This window comes from Nothoprocta perdicaria, unplaced genomic scaffold (genome assembly GCF_003342845.1).
Source record: "Nothoprocta perdicaria isolate Ctin4 unplaced genomic scaffold, notPer1 scaffold_6, whole genome shotgun sequence".
In the NCBI taxonomy this organism is placed as follows: Eukaryota; Metazoa; Chordata; class Aves; order Tinamiformes; family Tinamidae; genus Nothoprocta; species Nothoprocta perdicaria.
Genome location: NW_020455865.1, coordinates 5,652,851 through 5,679,763, shown reverse-complemented (window position 1 = coordinate 5,679,763; position 26,913 = coordinate 5,652,851). Strand labels below are relative to the sequence as shown.

The following is a 26,913-nucleotide window of genomic DNA, read 5'->3' as shown; positions in this document are numbered from 1 at the left end:
TGGCACCCTGGCTCCACAGCCCATCAATGGGTGATACTAGCCTAAGCTGATGAGGAGATATAACCAGCTCAGCGTCTTCCTCACCTTCCATGAGCCCAGGGGATGGCTGCACGACGGATGGAAGCAGCAAGCAGGGTTTAATCTCAGATCACCAGGCAAGGTCTAACATAGAGCTGCTTATTCTTTCTTTGCTGAGGAATCCATCCCCTCTCACAAGTGTTCTTTGAGCATAAGGCCTGGCTGGCTGGGCATGCTTGTGCTTTTCTGGCTGAGTCATTTTGCCATCTGAGAAGGATCGTCCCAGCGCAGTATCTTTGCAATAGCTCCAGTGCCTGCTAAAGAACATCTTGCACTTCCTCCTGCTGTGCAGATCAGGGCAGTCTGGGCACCTGGGCCTGTCTAGGCTTTCCATCATCGACACCTTCCTGCAGATGTGCAGCCAGACAGCAGCATGGCCATACAGCCCTTCCCTGCAGACTGACTGCAAAGCCTCCTCTTTGCAAATCCAGTGCACATGTACCCTTAAACAAGTACTGCCAAATGGTTATAATTTTTAGAAAATTCTCTATATTGTCATCAGCCCACTGTGTGAAAGCTTGATGAGTAACTCAAATAGCAAAATCCCAGTTCTCTCCCGATTCTCTCCTCCATTCCTCCCCCATTTCATAACTCAAACTAACACTGCTCTGAATGACTTAGGCTCTACCTTCAACCACGGGACCGACCCCAGCCTGTAGCAAGCACTGGGAGTCTTTCACTTGGGTCTAACAACATTTAGCTTTGGCCTACGTGCAGCACCACATCCTGTTCTCACCGTCTCCCTTGGCCTTCGCTCAGCAATTTTCCTTCTCAATTGCTGTGCCTCATCTTCAAATCAGGCAGCAAAGCCTTTGAGGCAGCAATGGTATCTTTTGCATGTGTTTACAGCACTTATTCCCCTTTCCCCACAAGTCTCCCATCATAAGAAATGCCTCCGCACAGCACTGGAAAGCAAATAAATAATCACCACATTCTTCCTACCGTTTCTTATCTTCCATTTGAGAAATATTTACTCGTGCCGGACTCTGAGGATGCATCAGTGAGCTCCTGCCGACCTTCAGCAGGTACTTCATTCATCCCCAGCATCAATCACTCACAAAGCACCAACACGTACAGCAACACCGCTTTAGTTCTGAGGTCAGGTCAGGACTTAGGCAAAGTATTTGTTTCACACCCTGCTACGGTGTAAGGGCACGGTTTTCATGGCACTGGCTCTCGGAGCCTCCCCAGCGCAGGGAGGCAACAGCACCCGCTCCGAGGCCCAAATGCACCTTCCCTTGTGCTGTGCTGCCTTTAGGTCTTCTCCCTTTGCCAACAGCCCACCGACTTTACACTAAAGTCGGGGAATTTCGTAAAACCTATAGCACCCAGTATGTCTCTGACAGCTGATTTTGACCCGGTCTTGTTTTTTCGTTTTTCCTTTTTTTTTTTTTTTTTTTTTTTTGACACTGTCTTGTGCTACATGAATTTTTAAACATAAATTTCCTGATGGCATCCATGCACTTGTACTTTTTAAGCTTAGAAATCTGAAAGCACAGATCTGCTCCTGGCTTCTCTGCACACTGAGCTCTGAAACCCCAGTTCCAGCAACACGCAGGAGATTTCTGCCTTGGCAAAAAGCTTTGCCACGAGGCCACACCAAGCCCTCCATCAAGCCTTCCCATCACCATGTAAGCGCAGAGGTGGCAATGACATTCACTCGTGTCAGGAGCAGTCRCTTCGGAAAAGCCCGGGCATCAGTATCAGAACCTCAATGATAACAATGCATTCAGGACAGCTTATTTCCATTTTTAAGATTTAAAGCAAACAACAGAACAGTACATCTGATTTTTGGACACCTGCTAGGGCCTCGTCATGGCAGGGAGGGCTATTTACTGCGTATTTAAAGGAACGAGGAAAGTTGACAGATGCAAGTAGGGAGCACTTACATTTTCTCTAAAAAAGAAAATTATTCAGTGACATGAGAAGAAAAGCTTCAAGCAGTGGGTGTTTGCCAGAGTCCCAGCTCCAGACATATTGCCATCTAATTTACAGTATTTTAAACAATCCTCTTTTTTTTTTTTTTTTTCTTTTTAAACAACGCCACTAACCGCTGTACAATTAAAATCTAGATGATAAAATACGACTTAGGGAATACGGAGTCGGAGGGGGTCATGATTTTCTTGTTGGGTTTTTTTTTTGGTTGGTTGTCTTTTTTACAAATAATTACAAATACAATTCCAATAAGATATATTACATTCTATATACAGAACACATCATTTCTATCAGGGTAGGATATTAAGCCCAGCTTTTCTTTTTACATGGCAACCCTGAGATGTCTTGTCATCTTTCTTGCACAGAAACTATACAAGCTCATCAACTCCTACTAGAGAAAAAAAGTCTTCCTATGTTTTAATACCATCATCACCCTGTGAAAGTACTCAGAAAGGGAAAAGCACAGCCTCCTCCCTAACTCCATTATTTCCATGGTATTTTTTTCCTGTTTCCTAGCTTAGTCAAAACTGATAGTGCTGATTTTTGTTCAAGTGTGTAKCTTACTCCTCTACTTGCCTCTTGATAGTACAGTGAACACTGGTTTCCCTGATTTTTCTTTCTTTGTTTCTTTCTTCCTTCCCTCCCTCCTACCTCTTCAAGCAAATTCATATCAGGACCTAATATGAAGTCTTTACAAAACTCTGTTTCCTTAAAATCCACTGTTAATTCACCAACTACTTTTCAAAATAAAGGATGCAGGCATGTGTGTTAGGTTGGCTGGAAGTCAAGTAGCTTCATGGGGTATTGCTTTTTCCACCCCATCATCTCTTCATAAATAAAAAGTATTTTAAGATCAGAGTAATTTTGAATCCTTAACAACAGTGAACTCTGTGGAACTTTAAGGAGAACAAGAAAGTGAACGCATTTCACCAAACTACCTGAAATTCAGATGTACTACACGTTTTTCCGTTCACCTGCAAGCTTCAGCATGCCCAGCATAAGAGTACCTGAAGAGCAAAATCCATTGCTTGGAGCCTTGGCACGGATCCCGATACCCCGTCAACAAGCCCTGCAATTTTTTAAGCCAACTGTGGAACATCTGGATTGCTTCTTCATTAAGCTTTGTAGTTATGCATGGGAGTTGTCAGTGTTAGCTGTCCATTTGGCGCGACTTCATTGCCATCATCTTCCAACAGGCCTGACACATCAGCGTTGGGAATGCTGTCGTGGTAACTGCTAAAACTGATGTTGTCCTCTTTGAGTTCAATGGTCCAAAAAGGAGCGTTCAGTTTTCGGTTTTGATACTCACGGTACATGTAGACAGCTCCCACAAAGCCCATTAGTAGGACAACAACTATGATAATAACTGTCAAAATAATTATGTTAAACTGAGTCCATGAAACATCTGCAAAAGCAGAAGTACTATTGTCAGAGGAACTTATAGGAAGTACAGTCTGCAGAGTTGTTGGGGAGAACGTACTGTTTATTACTACAGTTGAAAATGATGTTGCTCTGCTGATGTTCGGAGCAGATGTTATAAACTCTGTTGTTTCCGGGCCAAGCGTGACTTCTACAAAATAAACAAACATACGTCATTATCAGTGAAAAACACAGTGAGCTGGAACAAAACACAGAAATATGAGATTTGGAGTTTATATCTCAGTTGTTATGGCAATTAAGCCTACACTGYTAAAGGAAGATTTTTCTGAAAATAACTTTAAAAAATAGCTTTTTTTTTTTTTTTTCCCCCAAGCTAGATGCTTGCTGACTGCAGAGCTCCTGTGAAAAGCTTGTGAAGGACAGGCAAGGGAACTATCCAAAAGCTGGAGATGGACGGATAAGTGCACTAGCCAAGGTTCACAGACGGATACAGGAGCTCATGATGAATGCTAGTCACCCAAWCCAGCTTCTATTCAGTACATGAAAATTGGGCTCCACAAACTCAGCAAGAGTTTGGACTTTGAGTCTCATGAAGCCAGGACTTCATTTGTTGTCTAGGTGGTCTACATGGGCTGCAGCCCATGCAACACCTTCAGACATCTTCAGACAGGGGACTGCAACCCCAACACAGGATCGTTTCTGTSTCACTTGTACAAGAAGGTCAAAAGCCAAGTTATAAACAATTAGCCATTAGCATTCTGCCATCACAGTGTTTATTTCTGGCTTTCAATATTCACACTGCAGTAGAATGAAGGGCAAAATAATCCCAGTTCTGCTTTCAAATGAAGTCATCCCTAAAACTCCTGAAAACCCCAAGTGTGTATAACCAGATGCAGAAGGTAGCTGAATCACAGCAAAAAAAGACTATGGTTGTTCGTGCTCATGGAGCATTTGAAGAGAGCAGAAGCTAGACTGGATCCTGTTTTGGTTTCAGCTGATGACACATGTCTACACGCAAGGGACGAGAACATCGGAATTGCCAGACTGCATCACCAGCTCCTCCTCCTTCTGCAACCTGTTCCTCACCAYGGTATAGCCAAGAACCTACCTCTCTTCCCACACACATAGGATAACTCCCTTCTCAGACCCAGGGGACAGCAACTGGTTAACCCATGGGATCCCACATGCTTCCAAAACATCTTTATGGGACTTTATCAGTACACGGCTACTAACTCTTCCTCAAACTTASTGAGCTCTAGGCCTCAGAAAGCTGAATATTTTCAAATATGTACTTAAAATACAGCCTTTCCTTTACAGAAATAACCAGATCTATTTTAGATTTTCAATTATTGCAGCAGGAACCCCCTGGAGATGAATCCACAATCAGCCAATGTGTTCTTGATGCCCCATATCCCACACAACTCTCCAAGCACCTTTCCTACTCTCTTCCATTTCTTTTTCCGCTATTAGAAACGCACCTTCATTTTAGGCCCACTTACAGCTGCAGCAATTACAGCTGCCGGTGTCAAACAATCCAGCTCTCCTGGAGAGAACAACCGCTAATCACAATCAAAGAAAAGAGTCACTTCTGGAGGACTTATTTTGCAGAGCTGCATCTCCAGAGGCAACAGGCAGTGAGACCATTCAGCACACCTCTTGCTAGGTCCTCAGGGGCAACTCACGTAGGTTAGGTTTGGGTTCCCAGCTCAGGCAATGGAGAGAGTAACTCCTCCGGAGGARGCCTCCAACACCCAATTAGTGCTCCTGCTCCAAGTCCCTCCCTGGAGCAACTTCTCTCTTCTCTGCATATCCTGAAYTAGGTTGATAAGGATGCTCGGGATGCTGAGCACCAGAAGGCATCTCTCTRTGGGATAGCAGGCAGAATTTAGCAGTAGGAAGCAACGTGACAGRGGCAAGAGTTTCCTGGATATCATTCCTGCAGAAGGGCATGAGCAATTCAGTCATCCTTTCCAAATTCCTTCATCAGTGCTAAATTTCTGGCAAACTCTACCAATAGCTAAAATCGGAAAAAAAAAAAAAAAAAATAGAACAGAGACAATGCCTGATTCACCCACAAGGAAACAGGACTGTTCTGGGCTGTATTATGAGTCAGCACCAGCAAAGCTCTGGCAAAGGGAACACGGGCTAAAACATTTCCTGGAATGGAGCACAGTGTCACGGCGAAGCAGTGACACGTCCCGACTGCAGCCCATTGCTTTTGTGCCGTGATATAATGATGCCCATTGCTACTCGCCAGGGCTCTGCCAGCCCTCCAGATGTCCCAGAACAGCAACTCGAGTGCAGCAGCTGGTCCTTCAATGGCCTGCTTTGGCAGCATCTCCAGCTGCTTGATTAAATCCGAGCTTCTGTATCGCTTCTTCTCTCTCCTGCAATGAATGAGCAGTGGTAGGAGCCCGGCTGCCTCGAGCAGCCACGCGGCAGCGCTCGGGGCCGCTGCGATGCCCCGTGCCAGCTCGCACCACCGCATCCATCTCCCAGCACTGAGGTGGCCCTGACACCCTGCCAGGGTCAGAAACACTCACAGGGGTCACCGGCATGTCTGCTGAGCGCTCTGCCAAACAGCCTTGAGAGCACTAAAATCTCCGTCAGTTTTATCCAACAGCCCTTGTGGACAGTTGAGCCTAGCTTTAACTTTGCCTGGGCTATAAAAAATATGATGAAAATTGGACTTTGAAACCCTAACATTTCCATGGGCAGGTCTTGTAATCATCTCAATCTAGAAGCCACTTTAGCCTACTCATATGGCCTTAGTGCTTTATGACACTCTTAACCTAAAATTAGCTAATATGTAGTACATCAGCACCTAACTTTTTAGACAAACCACATGTAAGAAACTGGAAAGAAAGAAAGAAAGAAAGAAAGGCTCATGCCTTTCTATTTACTTAATAAGAAAGAATACAAAGCAGGTGTCAAGGAGAAAAGAAATCTAGATAAGCACACATCCCAGTCCCTATGAAGGAGGAAAGAGTCTTTCCCCATATCAGGAAGTGGCTATAACCACATCTTTAAAATAAAACAAGTGAAAATTGCCAGTATAAAAGCTGTGCATATGGATTTTAACGGAGAAGGTTGTATTGTTTGTTGCTCAGACACAAGGTGGTAATGGATGAGCCCAAGTAAAAATGCTACTTCCAGCTCTGTAGCTGTAAAGTTATAGCTAATGAGCATTCAACTTTTTGTTGATCATCTCCCTGCATAGAGAAGGACTCTGTGATTACCCCGTTGGAAAGCAGCATGGGAGTGAAAAACACATTAGCTCCCAATGCAAGGTCTGAATGAAATCTGTTGGTGACAATCATAAATTTGGGCCCAGATACCTGCCCGAGTTCTGTGTTCTCTTACCTAACACACAGCAATGCCCACAATGTTCCCCACCTTGTGGAACAACTTCCTGGTAACCACTGAAGTGATCACGTAAGATCCGTTTTCTATTTTCTCCCATTTTATTATGAGTCAGCCTGTTCTACATTAGGTGCTCTAAATGTCAGAGCTATCTGATAATCCAATATGCCATGCATGAGGTGTGGCTTGAAGACTGATGAGTGATTCCCAGAGCAGGTTCTGGTGCTGACTTGCTGCACTTGCATCTCACCTCTCTGAGCTTTGACTTCCCCATCTAGAAAGCAAAACTGAGACTACTTAAGCTTGTTCCAAGTAGTCGGTTACTGCTTGTGCAGTGTCACAAATGACATATATTATTTAAAACATCCTTTCTAGGGACCTATACAGTGCTATTTGAATGGACTAAGCACTAAGTACAAATCACTGGGGTGCTAAGAGACCAAATATATCAAGCAACAGAAATTTAAATTAATTAAATTAATTTAAATTTACATTTAAACTTAGGGCAAATACTTTTTTGCTTTTCAGCTCATTCCACGGAATTGGCTGCTGCAATTTGGGAGAAAGGGTAGTTACCGAGCTGGCTCTCTCMATCACAGATTTCAAGGCACTAACATGTCATTAGGGTCTGGTTTTGATTCCTGAACCGCAGGCCAAACAAACAGTAMGCCTCTATGTGCCAGTGTGAAAAAGTTCTTCAAGAGAAAGAATGGGTTTTTTTTCCAGGTATTTTCCCATGTCAGAACASTGGAGATTTCTTCGCAGTGCACTGTCCTGACCTGTATAAGAAACTGCCTGTCAAGAGGGATTTGCCAAGGGCAAACAGCATGTTGAAGTTTTGCTGCTGCTCAGTTCAATGTAGGCCATGCTCAGCTTCTGGTAACAGAAGACAAAGCTTTACAAGGAGAAGAAACTGCCTACAGGGACGTCTTTCCTGAGCACCATATTGAACAGGCGCTTTCGAAGGACTAAGGCTCTCTATTTACCTTGGCCGACTTCAAAGCTGCTTCCCCTTCAGCTGCAAAATACAATTCCCCACATCCCTGCCCCGGCCTCCACGCAGCTCGTGCTGATCCACACGGCAAGCGGCCACGCCGCTTTGGATGATCTCCAGGGTCTTTTCCAACCCTAGTGACTCACTGAAGAGCATCTTTACCGTTCTTGGTGCAGTTGCCTCCGGCGGGGTCCCGGCTGTAGCCCTCCTGGCACTCGTCGCAGTGGAAGCCGGCAGTGTGGTAGAGGCAGCCGATGCAGCGCCCRCTGTCCGGCTCGCACACCCGGGGCGTCCGCGCCGCGTCCACGTTCCCGTTGCAGCTGCATCTCACGCAGATGCTGTCCGAGTTGTAGTAGCCGTCGTCGCAGCGGTTGCAGTTGGGGCCCGTRTACCCAGCTTTGCATTTGTCACATGTCGGGGCACTGTCACCGGGTCCTAAACAACACAGGAAACACAACAGCTACTGGCTGTATCCCTTCGTGACTGCTGCAGGACTTGCATAARTCAGTGCAACAAAATCAACCACCACAGGGTGTTAATTAAGCTAGAAGATTAATCCAAAAATACAGATTTTTAAACAGCAGTATTTAGCATTTCTAAGAAAAAGGAAAGATTTGGAGGTTTCTAATTCCTAATACTAGCATCACAGAGCATGCTTAGCACATTACTACGCAAATGGATTATTGCACCAGAACATTTATATYTCAAACAGCTGATTTTTGGCAAACAGCTGCCACTAGACAAGGATGTCAGCAACCTACAAAAACTTCATGGAGTACATGAAGCCAGAGGATGCTCAASAGCAAAACTGATTGAGATGTTATCATAATATCCCCTCTTGGTAATATCAAAACATAGCTGGAAGATGGATTGGATCCCTATTTGAGTCCCTTGCAGTTCAGAGGCCTCACAGAGGCATGAAAGGCTCCGTATGTGGAGCTGTTGAGCATCTCCTGAATCTCCTGGTTGCTGCTGGTGCAGCATTTACCTTTGCAAAACATGGGCAAAGGTGACAGATCTGACATCTCACTAGGATGAACCACCTGGAAGAGAACTTACTTTTGAAATGCACTAGAAAGAGCTACTTTAATTAGGGCAAGAATGCAACCGAAGYGGGCGCCTTACTGATGTGGCAGGTGCCGGTGGAGGCCACCGTGGAACAGGGGCAGCGGTGGCAGGCCGGGCYGGGCCGGCCGCTGCGGTAGAAGCCCTCCTTGCAGCGCTCGCAGTGCTCTCCCTCCGTGTTCTCCTGGCAGTCCAGGCAGGCGCCTGGGAAGGGGACACAAGCACAGGCATCCAGTGGGCAGCAGGAACTGGAGCGGAACATTTGGGGCAGGAACACACCTGCAGCGCTCTCAAATTAGCAGAGCTCACTGCAGGTTTTGGAAGCCCCCTGGCTAAGACACGATGTTGGCAGCAGTCCTGGCCTCTTGTGACCTTCTGCTGGTCGCCCCAACACCACCTCCCCGTGCACATGCAACATGAAAAAGCAGGCAGCCCCAGCAGCAATACCCATAGCCCCTCGCTTTACAGGGCAGCACAGGCAAACACTTGTTATCAGCATTAAGCTGTGCTCAAATAAAAGAGCTCGAGGTTTTATTTGCACTGGTGAAAGGGGATCCTGATAGCTTCAAGCGCAGGCTGACATTRGAACCCGTTTTCTCCCCTGCATCCGTCCTGGCAGTGCAGCACACGCGGCTCCTGTGGCACCCTCGGCACCACTGCACGGAGGCTCCACATCCCGAGGAGCTGCAGCTCTGAGCCCTGCACCACAGCAAGGCTGAACAGCGTCCAAAACGAGAGGAAATCAGAGCTGCTTCCTTCAAACAGCAGTGTCTGCAGAACAGCTCAGAACCAGCCCAGCACACAAGGAGTAGAAATACTCTCCGTTCCTTTTTGCAGGCAACCTTCTCCTGCACCGCAGATCTGGCAGTGATGGGGAACTAAATGTCACCGCGCTGCTGCATCCCGCCCAGCAGAGCCACAGCCCCGCAGAGCCCACGGCGGCGGGGACGAGCGCTGACCTTCGCGGGGAAGCGGAGCAGAAAGGGGCTTCCCGCGAGCCACGGGCCCTTCCCAGGGAAGCCCTGAATCACAACATCGATGGGCCGTGTCTTGGCAGCGCCTGCGTCCTAATGGCTCTCTAAATTGCTTTTTGATATTATTGTGAGCAAAGAAAGAAAAATCTCCACTGGCCGCTGCCCAAAGCTCATCCATCACGGGGAACATCCCGTAATTCAGCAGCCTCCTCGCCGGGCTGGCAGTGACCTGGGGGAAGCTTACTTGATTAAATCCCCAGTACAAGGCTCTGCGAAGGCAACAGCAGCCACCTTAGAACAACCCAAGGTGGCAACCAGCAGCTTATTGACTGTATAAGCACGGAGAGGAGATCTGCAGGGCTAAGCCGGCAGTGCTACAGAGCATGGAAAAGTCTCCTATCAACATCAGCCACACGTATAAAATCCTGAGCCGGGTTAATGCTGAGGATGTTAAATAAGCCCGGCAGATTTCCTCCTTCGTGGGGGAGCATCCAGCACAGCACAGGGCTCCCGCTCCGTTTTCCCTGCAGTGGCTTCGCAGCAGCCCAAGCCCGGAACGTCCTCGGTGCCGATGGAGCCGGGAGAATCCTGGCAGCAGCAGGAAGAATGATCCCAACTGCTCCATTTCCAGCCCAGTCATCTTAACTGTTCCTCCTGGACAGATGGATGGCTGAGGGAGACGGTCACGAAGCCGCCAGAGGGAGCCCCGAGAACAGCATTAAATGTAAAGGAAACCTGGAAAATTTGACAAAGGCAGCAGGGACCTGGAGAGGTCACGCACAGCACGGGCTCCAGCTCGGGCAAGAGCCTTGGGCTGCTCTTTAGGCATCAGATCTAATTGTTATCGACTCTTCTCTCTTTTCTCTCTCTCTCTTTTTTTTTTTTTTTTTTTAATGGCAGCAACAGAACAGATGGAGGAAAAGAGTGGAGGAAAAAAAATAATAATAATAAAACATATTTTCTCAAATCAACAATAGATCATTAACCGGAAAGGGATTTGGTGGATGGTCCCAGCAGAAGGGCTGCCCGAGCAATCCCATTACGGAGGCAAGGTCTTGGCTGGTATTTTATCAGGAGAAGGARGAAGACTGAGGGAGAAGAAGGAAGAGCAGATTATCTTCTACCTTCACAAAAACCCACACACTCAGCTCCAAACCAGCCAAACAGTTGCTGTGCACATAGCTTCGGGCACAAGCTGCTCTCCCTTGGTAGCAGTGGGAAGCAATCACCTACGCCAAGTTCAGTGCAGGAATTAATGCAATAATTCACCCTCGAGGACAGCAGTTCTGCTGCATTTCCGTGCCCAGCTGGGCACACTGGGGCATCTGCTGGGCATAAAGCCGCGGCTGCGGCGCCCGTGCTGCGAGCGCGCAGGCTGCGAGGGCGCGCACGCCAGYGCACCCAGAAATAGCTTGTGCCGCCAGCTCCGCCTCTGCTCCAGGCACGGAAACATCCTGCGAGATTTCTCAAATTATTACTTCTTTCTAAGCTGCCGSATGAAAGAGCACGGAATTGCCTTTCACCCTCTACGCTTGCAGAATGTGAGTTTTAAAGGGCAGGTTTCGGTGCTACGTGGGGATGGGTCAGGCAGTCCCCAGTATCACTCATCCCAATATCACCACACCATCTATGGAGAGGGAAAAGGAATTCTGCTCTCTGCCTGCCTCCCTGAGAGCTAGTGGAGCAGAGGCACTTCCACATCCGTGCTCCCTCAACACCAGCGTGAGCAAAAACCCCCAGGAAGGCTTCCTGGGAGGAAACCTTCGAGGCAGCAACCGGGCAAACTGCTAAGCAGCAGGCGAGGGTGCTGAGGTGCCGAGCAGGGCGGCTGTTACCTGTCACGGCGTGGCAGCTCCGGGAGCGGTTGTTGCACTCGCAGGGCTCGCAGCTGCTTGCGTTGGACCTGTAGTAGCCATCGTCGCAGCGGTCGCACTTGGGGCCCGTCACGCCGACTCTGCACTGGCACTGCCCATCTCTGCACAGGGACGAGACCCAGGGTGAAACGGGACTTGCAGAGCAAGCAGCYGCCGTCGCTGCTCCACGTGGAGCCGTTTGCTGGGACAGCGATGGGAAGCACCCGGGTAGAGACTCCTCGAAAGCCACGGGCACCCTTAAACACCAGCTGCCCTCTCAGCATCCTTAAGCAGGGGCTTATCGGCCTATTGCTTTCCTAAGGAGCTTTGAACACCAGCAGTATTTAGCCCTGATTCTCCAGGAAACCACACGGATGGATAAAACACTCTTTGTCATCAACCCTMTAGCATTTCCCTAGCAAACGTCCCCCCGTATGACCAACCAGCCAAGGGAGACCATAGTGGGACAGGAAGGCTAAACCCACCAGCCCAGCCTAAGCCCACACACTTCTTTAATCCGGTATTTTATATATATTTGTTAATTTATGTAAGTATGTGTGGGTATATATACGTATACTCACACATACATATCAGTGTTTAGTGCACAAACACGATGCATCGTTCCGCCCTGCTCCTCCCGGGGGAGAGCAGGCTGCTCCCCTGCACTTCCCAAAGCGCCTGGAAAAATCCGCTGATTAAAACTAATAGAGGCTGAGGCTCCAAATGGCTCCACGCACAGTTTGTGTGTTGGCTTTAATTAATATGCAGTAGTTCGCAACGACGGGGGAAGCGATCGCTGCTGTTAAAAATTAGCATAATTTAGTATTTCTGTTGTTCACCAGAGAAAGAGGAAACACTCCAAGGCACACCAGAACACAAAACTGAGCCCAAGAGGCTATACAATTAAATATGTTCACAAGAACAACTTCAGGCATATTTTAAGGACTGATTGCAGGAACGAGAAAGAAATGGGATGTTTCCTTGCTCTCCAGGCCTTTATCGGGCACTGCAGCAGGCAGACGCAGCATTTCAAGGGATGCTGTTAAGCAGCTCAACATGCTTGACTCTCAAGAAAGCTTTTCACAAGACCTAACATTAATCAAAATGCTGTCGTAGTATTTATAAGCGAGAGTAAGCTCAAGTCATTTTTTRTTTGATCTCGACTACCACTGGCCACGGAAAGATGGAGCAAGGGGCAGATATTCCTGTAAGCAGGAGATGGGCAGAGCTAAGAAAGGCAGAACAACAAATCCCGCTGCATTTGGAGATGCTGCTCTTAGGGAGAGGGGGTATTTCCTGAGTGCAAACCTGGGGCATTACAGAAAACCTCAGGTGAGGAATGCAATTCTCCTTGCCACTAATATTCAGAAAAACAGAGGTTTATTTCCCCAGTGACTCTGCTTCAAGGCAGCATTTTGGGGCAGCGTCCCTTGATTTTACTTCTTAGCTTAAAAATAACAGGAAAGAAAGCTATTAAAAAAAGAAAAAAAGAACAGTTTTGGAAAGTTTGGTTTTAATGCCTCTCAAGCAGACCTTTTCTCAACATGTTACACATGGCACTGAGCCAAGTTCTGCATGTGCAAGAATTAAATCACTCAGCAAATATAAAGCTTTGCCTGTGGTCACTGCTTCTATAGAATAAAGCCCCCTTACAACATCCCTTTTCATAGCTCCAGCTCAGTAAAGACTGTCAGACACTTTTTAAAGCAAAGGTCAATGATATAAATGCGTTGAAACCACCAAAAAAAAAAAAAAAAGCCCTGTTAACAGACCGATTGTGCCCATAAAAATCCAGAAACTTGAAAGAAAAGACCCACAGTTTCATACTTGCGCAGCGAGAACTGAACTGCATTTTGAGCCTAAGCCAGGAATTTCTTTTTGGGGGTAGATGGGGGGAAGGGAAGAGGGAAACGTTTTGATGCAGCAACATCAATTGCTCAACTCCATTTCAGATGATCATTAACTCCTCTGGAGCCAGAGGAGTTTTAGCTCTCGTGCAAGAGCCGACGGAGCGATGTGCTGGGGCAAAAACAACCTTCTGCTAACAGAAGCCTGCTGCCTGCCTCAGTTTCTATTACATTTTATGAATATACTTACTTTTAAGACCATGTAGGTAGTGTATAGCACCATCACGGCACTTCATATACGTTTCCTAATGATTAAGAAAACCAACCGCGAGAGAGGTCCTGGCAGAAGGACCACACAGCAACGAAGACCACGTGTGATGCTCGGATGCAGCGCTCGGATTCATCGAAACGCTTGGGCAGGGAGGGCTGCAGGCCGGGTTTGGGAGCCCCCAAATTGCTCAGGGATCCCCTTGCCTGGTGGGTTTTTGCCCTTGGAGACACTTTATCACCATCTCCAACCAGCACCTACCATCAGGAAAAACAGGCACKGCGGGGGGCTGCGGATAAAGCAGTTGGGGGGAGCACCCCCTGCTCCAAACCCGGTGGGTAAAAGCCAACCTGATTTCACTTCCACTCCCTGCAGTCGCCTTTCATTCCACCAAGGGGAAGTGGCCATARGATGCAGGAAATCCCACAATTCTCACAGCAATTCATGTCCTTAATGGCTGTGAAACGCTCCCCACAGTGGGATTTTCCAGGAGAGGGCAGATCTGCAGCTACAAAARTCCAGAGGAGACAACCAAGAGCCTCCCTCGGTGGTGGACTGCGGTGGGTTTTAACAACCCTACTTGGAAAACTCCCATGAAGACCAGGCAGCTCCTCCACAGTCTTGCCTCAACACTGGCCTGGAGCTGCAGAGCATCACGGGGATAATTTTCCTCCAAGTCTGACGGGCAGGAAAGAAAACACCAACATCCCAGGCTCTGCCTAGCAACTCAGCTGCACCCAGCAGTGGAGAAACCAGAGGCTCCGATGCAAGAAGAAAAAAAAGCATTAAAATATCCATCTGGTTGAGCTGGAGCACGAYGTGCAGCTGCATCCACAGAGCAATGCGACTGATCCGTTCTCCTCTGCAGAAACATCTTTCAGTTCGAGGGGCTATAATGGACAAGATAGATGGGATGAAGGACAACCATAGCCTTATGGGCTGTTCTGAGACACACTGTGCCTGACACGATGGTGTAAAGGAAATCCTTCAGCAGTCTCCAATGACTTGTTTTCTTTTTTCCCCTCCTTCCAAGGGGGAAAGAAGGGAGAAATTAGTTTTAAGTGTTTTCCCAGCTGCTAAAAGAACCTGGATGCTCAGCTGCCATCAATTGGACAAACCAGAGCTGGCCAAAACGTACAGCACGAAGCTTCTCCCAGCCTCTTTTTGTGCAAGATTTTGCATAAAGAAAAGGAGCGATATGGAGATTTGGGATTTGGATTCATCAGAGCAGGGCCTGGAGGTGTTCCTGTAACACGTACAATTAGCAGCAACGACAGCACTCRCATGAATGAGGAGAACCGCCTTGCTGAGCCTCAAACATCTGTAAAACAACCCCCATGAAAAGGCTTTGTCACACTTTGATGGGATAAGACAAAAGGATGCTGCGAAAGCCGAGGAGGATTTTAAAGAGATGTCTCTAAAAACGGTACATTTTTTTCTAGAGAGCAAGGCTCGTTTGGTACGGATCTTCTCTGATGTCTGTCAGGAGGCAGGAGCTGCAGGAAAACGGCGCTCGTGTGTTTTCTGGCTTGGCTTTGTGGCCTCTCTCCCCCTCAGGCTGCCAGAAGCCAAAGTGCTTTCTAAGAAGCGCTAATTTAGCAGCCCGGGGCAGTGGGAGCAGCCGGAGGGCCGTGGTCCTGGCGGGAGCAGCTTGCGCGGCGGGCAGAAGAAGCCCGGCTTTATTGCGCCAAACATTGGGCCATTGTGCAGGACATTCCTCGCTCTGTGCCGGGGGGGACACAGTCTGCTCGGACAGCATCCCCCRACGAGCCGGGGAGCTTCGCAGCTCGGAAAGGCCACCCTGCAAATGTCAAAAGGCCACGTGCCTGGGCAGCGCGGGCGCCTCCGCGGTGCCGTCCACCCCGCCACGCTGCTGCATCCCCGTCCCGGAGCATCCCGGGGGGTGACGGTGGGACAGGGAGATGGGCGGCTCGAACCAGCCCTGCCAAAATGCAAACGGGGCTGCGAGAGCTGAAAAAGTCACCCCAAAAAAGTCTTTAGAGGTCTGGTGGTGCAGCAACCAGTTTCACAGCTGTAGAGGCAATGCAGTCCTGGCAAAGCTCGTTGGAGAAAAAAATAAAGAAAAAAAAAATCAGCAAAATAACAGGATTTCTGAGAAGCCACAGTTGTGGGAGGGGAGGTTTTAGCTCCCCCGGCACTGCCGCTGCACCCCGCGGGCCAGCGGGCACCGCGGTGGGCAGGTGCAGCACTGACCTGCTGCAGGGCAGGCGCGATGAGCTAATGGTCTGGAAAGCAGAGGAAAGGATAAAACGGAAGAAATTTTTAGCTAATTAAGGCATACCGAGAAATAGGGCTCCAACAGGGTATTTGGTCGCTCTTGTGACATCCACATATAACAATTTCTAGCAGGCACACGCGTTGCCTGCACAGCGACGCGGGCGAGGCATTGCTTGCAGGCAAGGAACCACCACTGGCGCTCAAGCCATCTGTAAGAACGGGCAGAGCCTCTTTAAAGCAGGGTGAAAAAGCAGCTTTTCCTTTAAAGGAAGCCCCTGGGGAGCTGGGCTGCCCAGGCTCAGATCAGGGTGATGTGGCAGAGCATGGAAATGGAGCAGAGTGATGGTGATCTCTGGTGATCTCTCCTGGTGATCTCCGAAAGTCCCTTTCAGTGGGCAGGAGGGCACAGCCAGATTATCTCAATACAAGACACACACTTCAAGAGCTTCTTCTTTGGGTACAAGCACACCGGAGCTGCCAGTGTGACCGAAAGAGGCTCAGGGCTAATGCCCACCCCGGCTGCATCCCTCAGCTCCCACCCCGGCACCACACCAGGCAGAGAGCTTCAGCCAAGGAGCCTGCTCACAAACCCCCAAAAATAAATAAATAAATTGGAAAAAGTRAAAAAAAAACCCCAGCTTGCCAGCTGCAGCCTGCGCGCCCAGCACTGAGTCACCTCCCGCACGTGACCTTGGCCCAGTCATTCCATACCTCACTGCTCTCCTCCCTTCCGCTCCGGGCTGTGTCTGCATCCAGCCCCGTCATCCTCGGCACACCTCCGTGCTGGGCTTCACCGGGCTTTCCATGCCCCGGGCATCCCGGGGCCGGCCCGCCGCTCCGCACCGATCCGTGCGCGCGGAACRGGCCGACCCTGCAGGCAGCTGCGGCCTCCCGGCGCGACCACCGACACGAGCCACGAGCCGCCCCTCGCAGCCGCTTCCCAACAGCCAAATCCCCCGGCGCGCCCGAGGGGACCCCACGCTGATCCCCGCGGATAATCAAATAATAACAATAATAATAATAAAAAAGAAAAAGCAAAAAGAGACCTTTGATTCGTGGCTGCGGAGCCCATTCACAGTGACAGCATGTCAGGTCAATGTTCACTCCAAGAATCAACTCCCCGCCTCAGGATACGGTTTTTTACCCCCCTCCCTTCTCCCCCCCTTTTTTTTTTTGAATTTGTTTTCCAAGTTTTTATTTGACAGACTGCATTCGAAGGGCTAATAACCAGCAGATTTGGCTGCACTGAGGCAGACTTTGCTTAGAAATAACACTAATACCCATCGGACGGGGGTGCTTCGGAAAGCAGCGCATCCAAAGGGCTGCACACGCTGCCTGCCCTGCCAGCTCCGGCTCGCAAAGAGCCGCTGTCCAAACTGGGCCGAGGCCAAAATTATGCTGCTGTTTTACTCAGACTCTTCTGAACAGCACCGACTTTTTTTAAACTCCCCCTCCGGCCAGTGTACAGGAATTAAGTTGTGCAAGCAAATGTTTGGTTGGTGCTTGAAGAAATGAAAAGGAAAAAAAAAAAAAGGAAAAGAAGAAAAAATACAGTCGGAGGTATTTTTAACGTAAGCAGAGCAGGAATTGTTTGCTCACATGCCTCGACGCAGCRGGCTCTGCCCGGCGCTGGGTGCTGTGAGCACTCGAGGCGAGCTGCATTCCTTGCCTGCAAGATCATYGCATGCTCCCCGCTGCTCGGCGTCCTTCGCCTGCCCCATCCAGGGCACCAGGCCCTGCCCCGGGCATMCAGCTACTTGTTTCTTTCACTCCATATATTTTTTTTTAACTCATTTTAAGAAATAGGGAAGATAACTAATAAGGCTGGTTTTGATCCAGATCGCGCTCTTTGCCCATCCTGGCACATCCTGCCCATCCTGCCCAGTCCTGCGGCAACCTGAGGCCGCTCAGCTCCAGTGATGCTGAAATGAGCTGGCCCGTCTGCCTCTCCCCTAGCGAGAGCGATGCCCCTGGTTCTGCAGCACAGACAAGTGACCTCCTTTTTCCTCCCTCTTTAAATACCTAGAGGTCATTTCAGTCTGTGGCAAAACCCGAATGGAAAGGCAGTGCAGCACCCTGGTAGCCACGTTCCTGTTCTATCCTTCTGCTCAAGCCTTCTCCCCAGATTTTGCTGTGCTCCCTCATCTAAATGTCTGGTAAAACAGTGCTGCTGAAATGGAAAAACCCGAACTTGTCTCCCCAATTTCAGGTTCTTTGGTTGCGTGCGGGCACACTGGGTGTAGTTTAAGCAGGCAATTTCCACACATKCTTCCTCCTTCATATTGTGGAGCATCTCCCCTGAACTTTCCAAAGACGTTTCTTGGCTCCTTCCACATCATCCAAAGTGGGAGACACCATTTCTCCAGTTTTCTCCACTGACTCAGACCAGGAACATGTTCCTGTCTCAACCCAGGCACAGGTAGTCCCACTCCCCGCCTTTCAAGATTAAACTTACCCCATCTGCCTTTCTGGCCAATATGCCTTTGGATCAGATCCAAGTGAATGCAGCTTTTCTACCCTATGGCAAATTCTGGTACTYTTTTTTCTGTATTTTTCTGTACCCRAAACATCCAGCGAGACAGGAGCCCAATGCTCCTGCCAGGCCACTACAGTGCTCAGCAAAGGCAAAGCACAAACTGCGCCCGCCCCAATGCAACCAACATCCCTTGGGAAAAATCCCTCTCCTGCCTCAGCCTCCGCGTTACCCTTAAGCTCCAAACCAGGAGGATATCGTGTCTGACAGGGACTAAAGGATGCACAAGGTATTAGCAGAGAGCTCCCACTTACATCCAAGTAAAAAACGAGAGCTAACACCCTTGCAGGCTGCTCAGTCTTTTGCCACAGCTACAGATATTTTTATAATCCAGCTCTTGAAAGACAGGAAGACGACGCTTCATGAATTTTTATAAAGCCGGCTTCCTTCCATACTTCCTTTTTTTTTTTTTATTCTTTTTTTGGCTTTCTCTCCTCAAACGCTCACGCCAGCCGAGCGGCCGCCCGGGCGCCCGCCCCGACGGCGCGCGGCCGCGTGCCCGGGACGCGCGGTACTCACGTGCGGCAGCCGGGCCCGAGGGCCCCGTGGGGGCTGCAGCCGCAGGGCCGGCAGGCCTCGCCGTCCGCGGCAGCGACGTAGCCCGGGGCGCAGCCCTCGCAGCGCGGCCCCGCGTAGCCCGGCCGGCAGGCGCACGCTCCCGTGCTGGCGTTGCACTCGCCGCCGCTCGCGCTGCAGTTGCACGGCGAGCCTGCAAAGAGGGAGGAAGAGGGTCAAGCTCAGTATTTTACAACAGAGAAAGCACTGAATAAGTAAAAAATAACAGTGGGAGTAGCCAGAGGATTGCACCCCCAGATTTTGTACCTTGAGACTCTCTCCAAARCAGAGCTAGGAAATTATGGGTTTAACTTCAAGAGTACTGACATGCTCCTCCTTGCCAGGGAGGTTGTGGAGTCTCCTTCTCTGGAGGTCTTCCAAACCCACCTGGATGCCACCCTGTGCCCCGTGCTCTGGGTGTCCCTGCTGGAGCAGGGGCTTGGACTCGATGATCTCTAGAGGTCCCTTCCACCCTTAACCATTCTGTGATTCTGWGAGTTACRAACTCAACCAATAACAACCTGCAATGTTAAGGCAAAACCAGCAACAGGTGGCAAAACCGAATGACTTCCAATTTCCCCTCTTTGCCTGTTTTAGCTTTATTTTGCTGTTGTCTTTCTCGAGGGGCATGAGCAAGCTGCCCGGGTCTGACTCCCAGCGCGCGGTTTCCGATGTCACTCGCGGAGCCGCCCGGCCCGGAGCGCCTGACGTGTGTTTCAGCTCCACTTGCTTCCTCGCGAAATGCTTGGTGCCTCAATAATTTAAACTATTTTCCTGCCAAGGGTGAATTATAAACATGGGTTATTTTCAGAAATAGCACGTAAATCCTCGGGGGCTGCGGGCAACTGCTGTTATGTAATATTCACTGGGAAAAGGCACGACGTGGAAAGGGCAGGGGGCCGGCCCCTAGCCTGAAAACCTAAGCAAAGCTCAAATAATTTTGCAAGGACCCATCACCAATGCTTCATCATTCACTAGCATTTAATGTTATTTAACATCTATACTGCACGCTGTGCCCCAGCCCAACAAGAGCTTCTCTGTTCCAGAAAGGACTTGAGCAGATGCCTGGCTTGATGCTCATTTAAAACCAAGTGGCTGAATAGAGATTGATTTATTAACACGTAGAAATAACTTGCTAAAAGTGGACSTCACCGAAGATCCCAAAGTGCTTTTGGAGGCACGAGCCTGAATCAGGCCTGAATTTTCTTCCATTTAGATCAGCACATAGGACAAACACCTAGAGACTTGCAATTACCCACTCGAGCATCCACTCCATGTAATCACCCAAACTCCCAGCTCAATTACCCTCATGGACCCTCATTAATCAGGTGCTCGAGCTTCCGTGAATGCAAGATCATCAGGGAAAGGCAGCACCTGCTTTGGAAGTTTTTAAAATGTGCATCAAAACAAACTGATGCTTATTTGGTGTCAAAATAAACTGATGGTTGTTTGGTGCTTGCACTAGGGAGAGAGGGAATCCTGCCCTCAAATAGGTGGCATCACTGGTGCAAAAAGAGTAGATTTTAGGGTTAGGCTCAGAATCAAAACACCAATCTTTCAGAGGACATTACCATGCCAAGGAGGAGAATAAGAAGTCATGGGGGAGGAACTGCATATCCCAGCCCTGCATTTCTTTCACCCTCTATCAGAGCCCAAAATGGCCTGTCACARTCCAGAAGCCTCTGGCCATGGGCTGATCTCAGCTCATCTCACTGCCCTTCCCCGCTTCTGTCCACCGAAATGCCACAAAGTCCCCACGGCAGGGCTGGCCTGCAGAAGGCCACGCTCGTCCGCAGTGAGACGAGGAAAACAGGAAGGAAACATCCAGCGGGACACTGTGAATACGGCCAAGAGGAGCAGAGAAGAACGCAGTCCTGCCTTCCAGCCAGAATTTGACTATTTGGAGTCTTTACTCCCTTTTGTCAAGCAACTGTTTTGCTTTTCAAGGTAACCTTCAAAACCACCTTGCCAGGAGGTTTTCTAAATCTGGAAGAGTGAACAAGGGTGGAAGAGCCCAGGGCATCCAGCGCCTTGGTGCCAGGAGAGTGGGAGCCCAGGAGCTGCCCCATCTCATCTCTCATCTCCGAGGCATCACATTTAGGTTGGGATCATGCCCAGGTGATGCCCTCTGAGGTCTGCGGCACAGCCTGGTACAGTGGATGGGACTGCTCAGCTCCATCCCACAGTGCAAACCAGCCTCCTTAGGGCTTCCTCGTGATAAAAAACACCACCTTTTCTCATAAAGCTGCAAAAATGGGGATGTTTCTTGGCTTTCCTTGGGACAGACAAAGCCAGATGCTCCTTGGTCCCAGCCCTGCATGTGGCTCAGCAGGCAGCCCAAGCGCTGCAGTGGTTGTTGRGTTTACACCAACATAGTCTCGCTTCACACTGGTGTCCAAGTTTAAAACAGCACTAATGCAAGTTGATGTTCAGTTTGCACGGAAAAGATGGAGCATTTGCTGCATTCAACAGCTCCATTTCTGTGCTTGTCACTGCACTTTCTCTGCACTTTGAGTTCAAGCTGGACCCCCCTTCCCCTCACCTCCCTTTCTCRTCCCCCTCCAGGCACAATTTCTGACAACACGTGAATAAAAGGATCAGGCAGCAGGTTTAAAACCCCATCCACGGCACTTTCCTTTCCCCTCATAATTAAATCGAGGAACTCGAGCACTGGGGGATGCTCAGCAAGCCAAAAATGTGCGTGGTTCACAGGCTCAGCTTGCAGAGGACAGTGAATAACCACAGYGATGGGGCTGAAACTTCCTGCTCGCAGGGTCCCCAAGCAGCCGGCTGTCCCCACCGCGCGTGCACATCCCCACTGAAACACACACTGCCATTTCCATGGGGGGTTTTGGGTTATTCTAGCCCAAAACACAGCTGTGCTTCAGCGCCGGGCCTCCCGCCTCACCTCCGAACAGGCTCTTTTCCCTTCGCTCCTCCTGGATATTTAATGCCCTGGATATGAGCTGTCCGTGCGCTAACAGGGAAGGGGATACGGGGCAGGACAGTGCTGTCCCAGCACACCGAGAGCAGCTGCGAGCCCCGGAAAACCTCAACCCAGGCTAGAAGAGAAGGTGCTGCYCAGCTCAGTGTTTCTACAGGGATCCACTGAGCTCCCGCTGTCTCCCTCCACATCCCTGTTCCCACTTGGGTCTCACCTCGGATTGCGGCAGCTTCGAAACCCAACACAGCCCAGGCTACCAAATAGAGCAACTTCAAGAGCAGGGGCTGCTTATTCCTAGGAACAGTCATTTTTATTCCTTCTCCTTCCACAATAAAGACAATTYCACCTCCAGCCATTCCAGGGTGCCTTTTGGCCACGTTCATCCCAAACATCTGCTGCACGTTACCCATCAGSTCCATCCCTAGCAGCCCAGGCCACTTGCACCAAGCATGAACCCACAGAAGCTACTTTAGCTTCTTTCAGGTGATTTGAGCTGGAATTACCCAACACCTGCCACGCTCTAGGAGCTCTTGCATGGGCAGCACCAGGGGTACTCTGATGTTCTGCAACTTCTTAAAGCAGGAGAGGCGCCCAGCCAAACCCAGGCCTTCAAACGCATCTCATMAACACTCAGGACAAAATAATAGCCACATCCTTTGCATCACAAAAGCACATTAACGTGCCCAGGCCTGTAATTTACTCTCACTTGAGCCGACAGTGCAATGCCCAAGCAGTAGGAAAAGCAGCTGTAAGTACCAAAGAGAGGGGGRAAAAAAAGCTATATTTAATGTAAGAGTCTTCTGCTATTTTGCACTCGCTCTGTTATTGGCKACGTGAAACTCCGAGCCACGCACTCAATGTTAAGAACATCATCATTCACATTAACGTTAAGAGCTTTACAGGAATCACTTGTGTTGTTCCTTAAAAGGATTGCATTGGGTCAACAGGGGAGAGCAGACCAGGATTTCTTGGAGCTAATACATTGTTTGTAACGCAGTTAAAAGATTAAACACGTTTGTTCAGGAAAACTAAATCAGATTAAATCTGTTTCTTATCACTTGTAAGGAAATACAAAGTCAAGGGCCCATCTCCATGGGTCACCAGAAGTCCCAGGAGCAGAACACGATGCAGGGGAGGTGGTGGGGCTGTAGCAGAAGAGATGTCCCATCACAGCAGGAGATGTCCCACAGCAGAGAAACCCASCAGGCCTCCTGCACCAAAGGAGCCTTAGTATAAAGAAGAATGAGGCCCCGAAGTGCTTATGGCACAAGAAGCTCCAGTAACTTAAAATAGACCACATAAATGTTCCAGGATTGAAACAGCAACAGTTAGAAATGGAGCGGGTCTTGTAAATTAATTCAGAAATAGTTTGCTGGCATTTTGCTTTAGTTGGTTATATTTTCCCCGCTGATATTCTCACAAGGATCGTCAATCATATAAATACTCTGCATTTCTATTTAAAAAAAAAAAAAAAGAGAGAGAGAGAGAGAGAGAAATCTCCATCCTTCCAGCCACCCAGTGTGTGACATTGCTAACCAAACTCCGAGTTCAGAGATAAACAAGATGAARTGCAACGTTGGCAAAAACCCCACCAAAACCGCCCGCGGCAGCTCCAAGCTCGCCGCCTCCTGGAAGCGCAATCCTGTTTCCAAAACACCTTTCTCCAGCAGCTCTCAGGAAATTCAATCGTTTTGTCAGCAAAATTCTGCTGATAGAAGATCAAGACACCTCGCATGGAACGGGGCTGCGGATTTATTAGCATATTTCAATTTTAGTATCTATTCACCACGTCCTAGCAGAGAAAAGGATTTTAAAAATTACATGAATAATATGAACTCTAATCATCTGTAGAAGTCTCTATGTGCTTAGATCCCTGCAAAAAGTAATTAAAATCACAAACTTTGCGCAGTGCTTTGGGGAGTTGCAGCTAATAAATGACTGTGTTAATTTATACAGAAACTTTAAATGAGCCACAAAGAATAACCTAGAGCTAGAATGATCCTTTCAAACACTTGGGTTTGGGCTATACTCTTCTGTTGCAGGAGGAAACAGCAAAAACCATGAGAGTTGGAGGGTAAGTCAAAGAAAAAGAAGGGAATTGTTAGGGAATTGCCAAATTGAGTAACACTGCAGATACACGGATGCATTTAACATCATTTTTCAGGCTCCTGGCTGCAATAAACTCAGAAAGGGGTCACCACGTCTTTAGGTAACTCCAGATCTTCTCAGCCAGGACCATGCCTGCCATCTGTTCCCACCAGCCTTGGGGAACCGGGAGCCAGGTGGACATCTGGGGAGGATGTGCAATAGGTAAGCCTGGGATAAAAGCTTCAGGCTGGGAATTGAAGAGGTATTCCTGAACCAGCTGGAGAATGAAGTGGTAGAACAGCCTTCCCAAAGGATTACAAGAGAAAAGAAACACAGACAGCTTTAAAAGGAAGGCAGACACTTATAAACAGGATTATGTGATGTGGTTACCTGGGAACATGCAGGAACTGGACACATGGCCTTGAAGGATCCCTTCCARTCTCGTATTCCAAAATAATCAGGATGATTATTATCCAAATCCCAGACAAAGATAAACACCCCATACAGCCGAATGCCTTTGGGATTAGCTAGCATGGAGGGGGAACCCCCTTTCACAGCTTCCAGATGCCGCAGAGCAAGGGCTGCTCTTCACCCAGGCTGGCCAAGAAGTCCACAGCCACTGCTAGCACTTGACTTGTCTCAGCCAAGGAAGAGAATCAGGTTTTAATTCCAATTAGCTCTTCCAGTCCAACAAGAGGCTCCTACACAGGCTTGCAACGGAGCTAGAACTTGGCCTCCGCAGGCACTTCCAGCCCCAGGAGCACCATCGCGATGCAGACATCTCCCGGGGACAGTGCCCGCAGGCCAGGATTTTTGCACATTAATAGGATTAGCCAGGGATGTTAGGCTGTATCCACTGCGCGGCTCTGGGACGCCACGGGTCTCTGAAGCCGCCAGGCTGGCACCTCTCACGCAGCTAAATTCACCCGTATGAAGGTTACGGCAATGTCAGCAACGGAGGGGCAGGTTCTTGAGCCGGGACTGATCTCACCAAATTCCTTGGGTCACTTGTCAGCCTCAGATCCTCTTTTAACTAGCCTGGAAAAGCGCAGCAGGGAAGCGCTCTCACCAGGCCTCAGGCCTAAGTTGTGTCCCAGAGGATTTGAGGAAGGAAGAGGAGCTCGGCGTTCACATTCACACCACCTTGGGAACCCAAAAGCAGCCTGGGAACGGAGCTATCAATCCCAGTCATCTGCCATCCTCTCCATACTCATCCCAAAAGAGCAAACTCATTCCCAGCAAAGATATCCCTAAGTGGTTCGGGTGTTCTTGCAGGCACTGAGTACTGGAGATTTCTAACAATCAGATAAATACTGGACCTCCAAGCCTGCTGCAGCCCCCAGACCTCCATCATTTCTCATTCCAGTCACTGGARAGGATTTGCTCCCAGTTATACATCAGAGAGAGATCAGGAGGACCAGGCCCTCCCATTTATTGAACCTGCTCTACCCAGGGAGCTGGTAAGGACAAATTGGACTATCAAGGAGAAATCCCTCTTGCTTTAWTTTTTGCCTGGAAATGTCTGGGACATAACGTGTGGAAAAAGAAATCTACCCACTGACATTCACATTTCAAGTACTGTAATGCAAAAGCAAAGCTGCTAAGATATTAGATTTTTAAACAGAAAGCTGATATGGAAATCTCTGTGCACCAGAAGGCCAAGAAAACATGGAATGAGGATATGAGCACAAGGAACGAGTCAGTTCATCCCTGGTCCACCGGACATACCTGGATCCTTGCTGAGCTTGCAAAATACCCCAGTTTTGAGATGTTTTGGTGCATGGCCAGGGCTGGCAAGAGGCGCCGTCCGCAGCCCCGGGATGTGCCCACGGGTCATGACTTCCCTGGAGGGGAAGACGCGGCGTTACCCTAAATGAGGTGAATAAAACGAACGGGGCTTCTTGCTCGCCTTGCTGCCGAGCCACGAGCCCCGCGTGTGACATGGTGCTGAGGACACGGCACAGACGTTGCTGGAGGGAACGGCCGCATCCCCTGCTAAAAAGCGCTGTGCTGGAGGTAAAGCAAAATTCCCTGTTCCAGATGCGCTTGACAACAGGCGCTCGCAGGCGTCAATGCCAGAGGCCCTCGGCCGGCAGCCACAGCCGCCCGGCACGCACCAGACGCTCGAGCAGGAAAAAACACGCCTTCTCTCCCCAAAATGAGCGGCGCAGATGTGTCTCCCGAGCAAGGCAGCATCAGCACTGCAGCATCAGCACTGMTACCTTCTGCAGAGGCCCAAGGTCAGGGAGCAGCAACCTCCCAGACTCGCAGGTTTCAGCCCCCCTCCAAATCCCTCTTCCCCGGGATTAGTTGTCCCCAGTGCAGGGTGGGGAGCTGCCTTCCAGGTGAGCACAGGCACCAAGTCCCAGCGCCACCAAAAAGGGTCACCAAGGAGAAGCTGGAGCAGGAACATCTCTGCCGTTGCAGCCAGCACCATCGGCAGGAGCCCGGTGGAGACCGGGACAGCTCAACACAAGCAAGCAAGGCAGAAAGGAAAGGACATACAGAAGACAAAGGTGATGCTGCAAGAGCCAGAGGCCGGTGGTACGAGTAGGAGCCCTGGGAYTGGGTTTCCCCCAAGAGAAACCAACTCCGTAAAGCCATCTTCAGCTGGTACAAAAGCAAATGCATTGGCACCAGTGTGATCACTCTACAGCCAAATAAATCTCAAAATTCAGCTCAATGTTTGTTATCCCCTAGGCCCAGAACCAAAAAACATCCTGGAAAGATTTGCAACTCATGAAGGTCCCATTGATGCATTCTTATCTACATGATAAAGCTCTATCCTTTCGCCTTCT

At 49.3% G+C, this 26,913-nt stretch overlaps 1 protein-coding gene across 1 annotated transcript; it reads right to left on the bottom strand.

Annotated features, from left to right (window-relative positions):
- Positions 1-1,882: 1,882 nt before the first annotated feature.
- Positions 1,883-22,446, bottom strand: MEGF9 (multiple EGF like domains 9). The gene is made up of 6 exons (XM_026049605.1): positions 22,242-22,446; positions 19,048-19,237; positions 11,625-11,764; positions 8,876-9,019; positions 7,913-8,185; positions 1,883-3,583 (listed from the first exon to the last, which is right to left on the bottom strand). The coding sequence occupies exons 1-6, from the start codon at positions 22,444-22,446 to the stop codon at positions 3,129-3,131; spliced, it is 1,407 nt and encodes a 468-aa protein (XP_025905390.1). The 3' UTR covers positions 1,883-3,128.
- Between the last annotated feature and the right edge of the window lie 4,467 nt (positions 22,447-26,913).